The 11,545-nt window shown below is 32.1% G+C and overlaps 2 protein-coding genes across 2 annotated transcripts; both read right to left on the minus strand.

The window, feature by feature from the left end:
- Nucleotides 1–1,081: 1,081 nt before the first annotated feature.
- LOC130813120 (glycine-rich cell wall structural protein 1-like) lies at nt 1,082–1,881 on the minus strand. Its single transcript, XM_057678854.1, has one exon. It carries the CDS (start codon nt 1,825–1,827, stop codon nt 1,372–1,374), a length of 456 nt encoding a protein of 151 aa, XP_057534837.1. The 5' UTR covers nt 1,828–1,881; the 3' UTR covers nt 1,082–1,371.
- Nucleotides 1,882–4,659: 2,778 nt separating this feature from the next.
- On the minus strand, nt 4,660–9,635 carry LOC130813121 (protein OBERON 3). Its single transcript, XM_057678855.1, has 2 exons — nt 7,787–9,635; nt 4,660–6,221 (listed from the first exon to the last, which is right to left on the minus strand). Exons 1-2 carry the CDS (start codon nt 9,447–9,449, stop codon nt 5,635–5,637), a joined length of 2,250 nt encoding a protein of 749 aa, XP_057534838.1. The 5' UTR covers nt 9,450–9,635; the 3' UTR covers nt 4,660–5,634.
- Between the last annotated feature and the right edge of the window lie 1,910 nt (nt 9,636–11,545).

An 11,545-nucleotide genomic window follows, 5' to 3' on the forward strand; every position in this document is an offset into this window, starting at 1 on the left:
ATTTCATTTGAATATTCTTTCTTGCACATTAGCAGTCTTATTAAAAACAAGTTTTAATAATGAATAGTAGCAAAAAAAACCCGCAAGTATAATGGAATTAATAAAGTATCAAAATTAATTATTATTTTTTTACATAATTTGTTGATCAATGTTGTCATGTAAGTTGTAGATTATCTATAAAAACATCGTTTCAATAATGTTTTCTATTGTCTTAATTCAGTACGATAATATTTTTGATAATTTATAAATGATACATCAACAAATATATATTTTTATTACCTAAATGAGTAATTTGATATCCAATATTCAAAATTAAAAATGTATCGTAATTATTTATGATAGAAAATCATGTATATAGAGTATAATTTTATTTATAATATTTTATAAATTAATCTTATCCATTTATAAACGTGGGTTGATTAAAAAGAAAAGTAATAATATATCATTAATAGATTATCCTATATTTAGAAAAGAATACCATCATTAGAATACAAACTAAGAAATTTAATCGATGCTTTTATGTGTTGATTAATTTAAGAATTTGTTGCCATTAGTAGTAATGTCCTACATTATAAGGCAAAACTAAAGGCAATGCTTGAAGTAGGGTTTTAACATTTATTGCATTGGCTTTTTATTATAATGGATGGATAATAAATAGCTACTAATTTCATTCTAAAAATATTTTTTTAAGTTTAATTAAAATAAATGGATCAATATGAATAAAAGGCAAATTATATTATGTCATAATTACTTGGTTAATTGACTAAGTATACTGTGTTGCAAAATTTAAAGAGTTTACATTTCAGTTTAATTTAGAGTTATTCAAATTAATTCAACTGTGTTAAAATTTAAAAAAAAAAACTAAAATCTATTATAATACGTAAAACCCTATCAAAAACATATACTTGCACTATAAAATTTAAAATATATTATATTTAAATTAGTATCGAACACTTATATATGCTTGAGATAGGTATAAATAGATGTTTTGAGGAGAGCTTGGAGATCAACTTACAACTATTAAGTTACCAAACTTTTTATTGTACAAACAAGAAAACTATCATACTAATTAACAAAGTAATTAAACAACAAAAACAAAGCTAGGGAACAATCCATTAATACTCAAGATGATAAATACAACATATGAAAGAGAAAGATCTACAACCTAATTCTCTTTGCATACATCACAAATATAACATAACTTCACTTGCAAGAAATTAAAAACTCCAATAGTTAAGATATATAGAGTAATAATCACAAAACAATAGTCTTTACTCAAATAATAAACCATAATGTAACACTTTAATTATGATTTCACATAACTAAACTTCTACGATCATATACTGGGTACGATAATAATGATGAAACTTCTTAAGGGATACCTCCAACACAACCAGCTCCACCACCAACACCAGCTCCACCACCTATACCACCGAGTCCACCAGCTCCACCGCCAACACCACCACCCAAACCACCAACACCACCACCTAAACCACCGAGTCCACCACCTGCACCTCCAACACCACCTAAGCCACCGAGTCCGCCAGCACCACCTCCAACACCCCCAAGTCCACCTAACCCTCCAACACCGCCAACGCCACCAATAGGAATAACACCAGCAACACCACCAACAGCACCACCAATACCACCAAAGGAAACAAAGTTCTTTTTGTCATTAGTTGGTGTTACACTAGTTTTCTTAGTGTGAGTGTCAACTACATTAGTGTTTTTAGTATTAATAGTAGTTGGTGCATTTCTTGCGGCCAATGCAGAGTGCACTAAAATTAGTGTCACTAGAAATGCAATACTAAACTTAGTGCTCATCATATTCTCTTTTTTTCACTCACTATTAATTTTAATTTGTTGTGTGTATGAGTGAATGAGGGTGTAGTGATGCGACTTATATAATGCAGAAAAGGTGAGTATGTAACATGGTAGTAATTACTTCTGCAATGGAAGATGGTGGTGAGATAGTTGGCTATATTTAATGTGTGGACTTGGAATTTGCATTGTTCTACATTTTTTTTTAAAATACATTCCTCATCAGTTACTTTCTCTAGCATGCATTTTATGAAAAGGTGAAAATGTTGGTGTAACTACAAGTGCATTATAGTAAATAGTAATTACTTTTTTTATTTCATATTGTTTGTTACATTGGACAAAAAAGTTCTAGGTGAAATATTGGTGTAGGCGTGTAGTTGTAACTGCATTACAGAAGTCGGTGCACCGGTGATCTATCGACGCACCCAGTGACAAAACTGCGCGGATGGGTTGTTGTTTTGTGTTTAATTTCTTACTTTGTTTTGCTGATTATTGTTTATGATGAATACTTGTTATTCATTTTAGACGGTTTATTTCCATGAAAAGGCACATATAGTAAGTAATGTGATGTTTGAATCAATCAAAGTGTTAATTGAATGAAACAAGTTGATGGATTGATGTCTTTTCAATTTATAAATAAGAGACATGAACATGAATCCATATATAATCTTTTCTCTGTTTTTTTTTTAACTTTTATAAGATTAAAACTCGCTATTTTTTGTGATTTTTTTATCATCATAAAAATTATGTATTTTCAAGTTCTCTAATTATTTTTTTATCTTACAACTTTTCCTAATGCTTGGAATTGTTGTATTCTTGATTTTATTTTCATTACAATATTTCAGTGCTTATAACCCATAAGCACTATGCAGGAAAATATTAAAATAAGAGAAATTTTTAGAACAACTAAAAGAAATAATCATAATAAACATGAATCTCTAACTATTTTTTTTTTACAATTTCAGTGTAAAATTCCTAACATATAATAAAAGCGAGTAATATATATTTGTTTCAAAAAATATATAAAATATTCAATGATAATATTATAGGGTTTTGAACTACTTTTATCCTATATTTTTAGCCCTTTCATTTAAAGTACTTTAACACTTTATTACTATCTTACTCTCATCTTATTTGATTTGCATCTTTTTAAAAACGGTGTAAATATGAATTTGTAATTGATATATTATATGGGTCAAGAAATGAGTGAGCTAGTGAGGTTAATAGAGTAAAAGAATTTGCGTGTGAGATTGAAAAAGAATGATGAGAATTATTTGCAAAACAATAAATAATGATAACTAAATGGACAATCCAAAATAAAAAGTATATAATGAAGTAAAACTTAGCTAGCTAGAAGATTTCAATTCATTTCGTTACTTAGAATATTTGTATTCAAATTGTTTTAGAGGTGTAAAATAAAAAAGCTTGTGAAATAGATTGTTGTATAAATAAATTCCATCTTATTTAGGTGTTTGTCTTTGGTACATGTACACTTTACACATACAAAACTCCCATTGGACTACTATAACACTATGTCTTAGTTTGCACCAATTGATAAAAAAACTCTCACACAAATTATCAAAGAAGACAAACAAAAAAACAAAGGTATAATCATATAACACAAACTTTTAAATGAAACGTTTTTATGGTGAGACTATTTTTATACAACTGAGTCATGTATAGTTGATATGTTAATGTGATCACTTATAATTTTAGGGAAAAAATTCCATAATAATCTCACCTATTGTTCATCAGCGGTGAATAATATCTACTATTGATTATTTCAAAATAATTCAACCTTTGTATATTATTTGCTGACAGTACTCATTTTCACATTTTAACTGCTTATTATAGGTACCTACTAACCGTTACACTCACTTCTTTTTCCCCTTATGCTTCTTTGTTGGTCTAACCCTACTCCTATATGGTGGTATATATCTATAATAGCCGGTTAAAATATAAAAAGGAGTGCTGTCAGCAAATATAAACAAAGGTTGAATTATTTAGAAATAATCAATAGTAGAGATTATTCACAGGAAATGGACAATAAGTGGGATTATTTTGGATAAATTTTTCTAATTTTTAAGTGATTAATTAGAAAAATCGACTTATTATACGAATCTATCTTATAGTGAGACAATCCGTACAAGGTGAGTTAATCATATAAAGGAGTAAATCAAGATTATAGGTAAGATGAGAGTAGCATTGCGGAGCAAGGCTAGATATAGTAGTTCAACATGGTAGACACGTAATTAATTGGAGTCATGGGAGAAAGCTGGACGACTTCAATGCACTTTAATTTTTGCTGGTGAACTGGGCTATGAGCCGATGACTCAAAACCAAATTAAAGAAAATGTACTCTGATTAACTTTTTTATAAAAATTGATATTAATAATTAAACTTTTTATATACCGTTATAAATTATTTTATTTTTTAATTATTTTTAATAATTTAATATATATTTTTAGTTTGCTTTTAACATGTTTTTTATTTAATAATAATTTAACTTTTATCTTTACTTTGCTATTAGCATATTCAATTAGTATGTTGACAATAAACAAAGGGCAAAAGTTAATTTATTCAAAAAATAATACATAATTGTGATTAGTTATAACGGATGAATAAAAGATTGAATTATTAATGTCAATTTTTTTTGTGCTAATCCGAAGGTACGATAGTATCATACTGTTTTCGATATTCATAGTTGGTACCCTTCTATAGTATCCTTATAAAACAATATTGTGTCATAAGAATCTTACTATATTTTAAGATAACATACATACAAATTAAAGAAGGTTCACAGCTAAAAGCAATTGACGAATAGTAGGAGTTACCACTTAAGTTCATAAAATATATATTCTCTTTTCTTTTTTTGATGTGAAACAACTCACATATAAGTAATAATAGACATTTTAACAAGATCCAAACTCAAATCATCCCGTATTTTGATTATTTTTCTTTTCCTTTAAATTGAGTTTGAAAGTAAAACCCTAGCTACAACGAAATGGCCGCCGCCTCTCAACTCCACAGTCTCAAAATCAGAAAAAGAAGTACGCAACCACTTTATCCGTTAATATTGATAGTAGTGGAAATGGCAGAACACAGGAAAGTGTTGAAGAATAAAACTTTATACCCATTATTGATATTTTTAAAAAAGCTTTCCAGACTTGCTTCCTGTGATTTTGACTTCTCTTGCTATTAACCATCTGTCTGATCACTGATGCATGTACTAGTTTTAAGCAGCAATGGAAATCGTTTTGTGTTGGATCGCTCGTGCACATGTCACGTGTCATGTTAAGTCGTACTGTGTCAAATCGTATCCTGATCATGATCATGATACATGATCATGTCATGCCGTAATGTATTTGCCCTTCCAAAATTGAGGTTTATACATGACCTAGACCCACATGTTACCACATAAAATATCTATCTTATACGGGCTATGTCTGGGCAGTCCATGTTTCAGCCCGACTCTCTTTGATGTGATCACTCTAGGAAAGCTTGGTATTGAGATGAATCTTTATCTTGTCAACTGATGGTTGTTTCTAGACATACACTTGTGTTAACTGGGTCTGAAATTTGGGCACAGAGCAAGTTAACTATGAATACCAAAAAACAATGTTTTTACAGATATCATCCAGGAGATACATTCATTAGTCTTTTTTGCTTCTCCCTGAGCACACACCCAACGATTTAACCCCCATAACCGGCCATCGGAAAAAACAACGGAATTTGTCCAAAAAGATGCAATATAAGATAAAAGATCATATATTAATCACACTTAAAACACATTGTTGAGAGGAACACAACGAGTTAGACCCACAGCTGCTTTGTGGCCTCCATTCTTTCGACTAATCCGCTGATTTCCGCCTGCATCCTGATCTTCATTTTGAAGTAATCAGAATGTGAACTCTCGAGTATCCTCAGCTCCTCTAATTTCTTTCTTCTCCTCTCTTCAGTCTCCTGCAAGCACAACTTTGCAAGCTTCTCGGAGTACTCTTGTTCTAGCTTCTCTGTTTTTGCCTGCACCAATTGTCGATATTCCTCCATCTCTTTCCTTGCTTCATCTGCTCGATTTTGCAACATTTTGGCTGCTTCTTCCTTCCAGCGAATAATACTCTCTGAGCTATCAAATTCGAATGTGTCCTTTTTGGAGAATTTTCCAGACAACTCATCTTCTAGGTGTCGATCACTCGATATATGTGGCTTAGGAGCGCTATAACGGAAATTATCGTATGAAACTACTCCTTGACGAACAGAACCAGAGTTATATAAGTCAGAATGTCGGGGCAAATCACCAGAAGGAGAGGAAAATGCATCATTAATGCGACGCACTTGACTGGCTACCAAATCTTTTCCCCCAATACTAGCAGTAACATTATCTGTCATGTCCTCCTTATCTGTAAACAAAGCCGATATGTAAAAGATCAGAAAGCCATTAAGGAGCAATATTATCTTGGACAGAGGAAACTACACATTAATATTTCATAAGAGAGCAGAATTCACTTAATATTTCATAAGAGCAGAATTCACATTAATATTTCATAAGAGAGCAGAATTCACTTAATAAGGTACCCATATGGCCATACATTAGTTTATATGAACAGGCTGCACGCCATTAGCAAATTAAAGATAATCCTACGAGAGCCAAACTAATGCAATGCATTCCAATTAGCAAGCATAAATCTGACAACCCTACTAAGCGAAACCAAGAGGTTCCTGATACCTACTTTGGTGATTATGAGAATAGTGAAGATGAAGACAACACCCCACTTGGTAGTAATGAAGATGAACTCAAAATCGGGAGGAGATGGAGTGTTATAAGAGAAGATACTGAATTCAAAACAATGTTTAAAACTGCTCAAGGGGCACTAAGGCGATAGGGAGTATCCGAGTATGTGAGTGAAGATAGACTTTAAAGCAATGTTTGGACCAGCTCAGGACACACCAAGACCATAAGGGTCCTAGAGCCTAGGCACAAAGCGCCAAGGTGTGAGGTGTGCACGTCATCAAAATGTGGTGCAATCCCTTAGAAAGATCCACATGAAATCACTGAACTATGATGCATGAGCATAAAGGTTGGAGAAATATTAAGAGACATACCAATGCGATCCACGTAGCTTGCTAAACAGTATCTTAAAGTCCTTGAGGCAAGGCTACACTACCAGCTAAAGAGTAATGGAGACTGATAAGAGGGATTACAAGAGCGTAATTAAGCCATATTTTTCTTTGGAAATGATATATTACATTTCAAATAGATATAAGTTAAATTTAAATTGTCATTACAAAACACATAATCTACATGATACAAGATAAAAAAAAATGACTCTAGGGAAATGGCTAGTACAAAATTAGGATGAAACGTCATCAATTATATCTAGGAACCCTGACTAGGCTAGATATAGATTATAGAATATAGTATGTAAAAGTTCTTAACTTCACATCATGGCATCCCAGAGGATATGATATGATACTTGCGTGAACAAGAGATATTCCACACAAAATATAAAAAACAATAAAGCAAGTACAACAACAATGCCCCATATTGTATTAGAATTTTTTTAAAAATAGTGGTGCTTCTCTTATCAGTTTTGCCTCAGTTTCCTATCATTATGCTTTGAGGTTTTCCATCTTGCAATGTAAAATACTAATAAACTCATCAATAAAAAGTCAACTAAATAGCCTACAACAAACCAGCTCCTCATGTAGTCCAATGGTAAACAAGAATAAAACAATGTCGTATCAAAACAAGAATATCCTTTTATTCATCGTTTCACTCTATACTTTACCATATAGCAACGTAAAATAACAATAAGCTTATTCATTGCAAGTCAAACAGATAACCTATAGCAAACCAACATCCTCATTCCTCAAACACTTTTTAAGCACATTAAAAGTAGTCCAATGATCAACAGGAACAAAGCAATGCAGTAATAAAACACAAAAAATGGAGGAAGAAATTTACCAAGCTTACTACTGAAGAAATGAATGATAACAGTGCAGGCATCTGATGGAGATATAACCCTTCTTTCAAGCCTAGTGATCAACTCTGCAGCCTTGAGATACAATTCTTTGCCCTTAAGATCCTCACTTCCTTTAAAGATTCTTCGAACACAATCAAGCTCCTTTTGTAGTGTTTCTAAACCCCAGTCTTTAGCACAACAGAGAAACACATCTTTGACAAACCCAAACATTTCCGAAGCATGACCACATCCAAGACAATAAAACTGCATCTGAGAGGAGCCCTTGAAGCTAGGACCAGGCTTAATGAGCTTTTTGTCAGTAGCACAAGCAGCATGACACCAATGAGAGCAAGCATCACAACCAACCCAACTACAAGTATTACTAGCACAATCATAGCTATAACAGACAGGGCACATACATTGACTGCAAAACCCTTTCTTAGTTGAGCAAATCTTACAATCACAATCATCTACAGGCAGTGAAGCTTTACAATTAACATTTCTACATCTCAGAAACAAGAAAATCTCGACCAATTCACTGACGGGCAGACGAAATTTCCCTGAAACAAACTCACGTAAACCAAATTTCACAGCAACCATGATCTCCATTTGAAGTCTATCACACTTCAAAAGCATCTCCCTTGTAAGGTCAGACCTTCTTTCAAGCAAATTCTGCAAATAACCCAATTCATCCTTTCTCTCAGGTGCTCCCATTATATACTTCAAATACTCTCTAGCTAATTCAACACCTTCAACAGGAATATCTCGAACGACACGCTCCATGATCACATCTCTAACAATCCTTTCCCCTTTTCTCACATCCTCCAAACTATCTGTCCCCTTGAAATCCGCTGTCATCGGCTTAGCAGGCAATTCCGAAGGAAAAAATGAACTATTAGTGTTCTCAGAGGCAGCTGCTGCAGCTCTATAAAGACTATTACAACCATCCCTATTCAATGGACGAGACCAATGATTGGATAATGAAACGCTACCATCCCCAATTGGTTTAAATCGACTATGAACAGATCCATTAGTTCCCTCACCACAATTCCAAATTTGATCAGTAGAATTTCGAGTCAACGAGCAACTAGGGTTATGAGAAAACGGAAGCGAATAAGAGTAAGACAAAGAAGCAGCTGTACCTGTGCCTGTAAAATCATCCGATTGAACACTTCTGGATGGTGCAAAATCACGATTCGGCACAGCAGCGTTTGATGCAGAAAGAGAAAGAGATACATCAGGTAAAGCTAGAGATAATTTCAATGTCTCCAGCTTCTGCTTCTTGTTGCAATCTCCATTATTATCCTCCTCAACCTTGGCTTCTCGTTTTGATGAACCATTTTCACTACTATTCAATTGCAGAAAATCCCTTTCAACCCATTTTTCCTCCTCGTTTTGCCCTAAATTCTCCATGATTATACCTTTTCCTTTCATAATTCTCCCTGATTTAGGGTTCTCACAAAGGTAACTAAGTGTCAGCTCTTGGGATTCAACACGATCGATTACTGACTTTGAATCTCTAATAAAGTCAATATTTTCAGCAAGAGATTGACCTAAATCTGAAATTGATTTGGGTTTTGACTGAGTTCGTGACCCTTCACTAGATTCTCTAAAGTAATCCAACTTATTACCTGAAAATCTAAATTTCTGATCAGAATTTTCCATAGTCTAGATCAACGACCCTAATTTAACATTGAAAAGCTAGTTCTTAAGGTCTGACCTGACCTCCATAGCTAACATAATTGGAGGTTTTTCAATTATGGTTGCTTTGGGAGATTCCCAAGTTGGTCATAGTCTTCTACACTTTAAAACGGTAATGCGCGTTACTTTTTCTTCTTTCAATATGAACCCACTGTAATAGGACGGCGTCGTTTACTTCTTCCAAATATGATAAGTTTATTAAATTCCTTACCTGACCGTTTTGTTTAACGTTAATAATTTGCGGGGGCATGCCGCACCTTCAATTAAACTATATTTTTTTTAGTAAAATTTAAAAGAATTATTTGTAAGTTATACCTTTTAAATTTAGCATTTTTACGAATTACAGTTTTAATATTTATTTTTTTTGAATTATAATAATCAAAATATTAAAGTTTACAGGTTTAAACCAAAAATACAGAACTCCAATAACTTAACATAAAATTCCGGAAATGACGACCACTTTAAGACTATAACACTGATCACTTCAAGATTATATTGATCACATTCATTATAAGTAATCACTTTAAGACTATAAATAATCACTTTAAAATTGTAAATAATTACTTTATAATATTAATTTGTCACTTTAATATTATAAATACACATTAAATTATCTCAATAGAAATAATCTAAAAATAAAACTATTTCATTTAAAAATTTATCTATTAAGTAAGAGGTTAAGAGCGTCTCACATGTGTGCGGGGATTCTATTTGGGCCGCTGAATAATTGGGCTGTGGAAAATGGGTTGGGAGCTGAGCTTCACAAGGGTTTGGGTTTACTTACAGTCATTCATTTTAGTGTGCTACCTTTTCCTTTTTTTTTCTATTAAAATTTCTAAAAATTCTTATATAAGATGGTCTCAACGTGAAATGTGTCCTATACTTAAGTTAAATAACCTAATAGTAAAACCTTTTGTATAACGAACTTTTTGTATGGACTTGTCTCACGCTGAGACGGTCTCATACAAGAAGGGCTGTAAAAATTTTCTTTCTAATTTATGTATTTATGATAAATTAATAATAAAATTAGTACCATACCCATTTTTATCAAATTCTAACACCAATCTTCAACATTAGAAAAATGAAATAATGAAAAATCACCCAATAAATATTTTATGGCAAAACAAACGCACAACAAATGCATCTTTTAGAAAAATCTTTTATAAAAGGGATTGTTCGAAAATTAGTTGGTCTCCAACTAAATTTTTAATCTACAAAATGCATGGAAAACCAATAAAATAAGTCAGTTCACAAGAAAATATATAAAGTTATGATCATTTTGAGAATCAAGTTTTATTCCGATTGAAGAGCAAGTATTATTTTTTAAGATAAGTCCCTACTACATTGATATTTATTTTATTTTTATTTTTAACAAATTATACTCAATTAATGACTTATAGCAAAATAAATATACCATCTTATGATTAGAAGAAAGAGACAAAATTTGGTTGGCATGATCTCAATAAAACCAATTCACTACCAAACATGCCTACGACCAATGCATGCCTTATACAACAAATATACACAACACCAAAGATTATAATGATAACTTTGAAACCAAAGCATATCTACTGTACTTTATTTACTTTGATTTGTACATAATATCTTCTAGAAATTAAGATGTAGTTAGTTAATCATAAAAAAAGTGCATTTTTGAAAAAAAAAATGCATTTTGCCAATTTCACTACATTGGCATTTTCAATTATTTTTCTTTAGTATGACTAAAAAAACATTGCCTCGTTTTAGTATTAGGAGCAAGTATTTTTTTTATCAACTTATGAGTTTAATTATTACATAATTATCCTTTTTTTTCTCAACCTACTATACATGTAAAAAAAAAAAAAACCATTGGCAAAATATAAATAAAACCCACAATACTAGCTCCCTCATCTTCGGTAGAGTAGTATTAATTTTTTGTCTTCGGTAGAGGAGTAATACTCCCTCCGAACCAATTTAAATGTCCCATTTGCTTGGGCACGGTTATTAAGGATGGTGTGGGGTCCATTAAAAAAGGTAAGTAGTGAAGGGTAAGTAGTGAAGGGTAGTTGGGTAAGTAAGGT

This window comes from Amaranthus tricolor, chromosome 5 (genome assembly GCF_026212465.1).
Source record: "Amaranthus tricolor cultivar Red isolate AtriRed21 chromosome 5, ASM2621246v1, whole genome shotgun sequence".
Classification (NCBI taxonomy): Eukaryota; Viridiplantae; Streptophyta; class Magnoliopsida; order Caryophyllales; family Amaranthaceae; genus Amaranthus; species Amaranthus tricolor.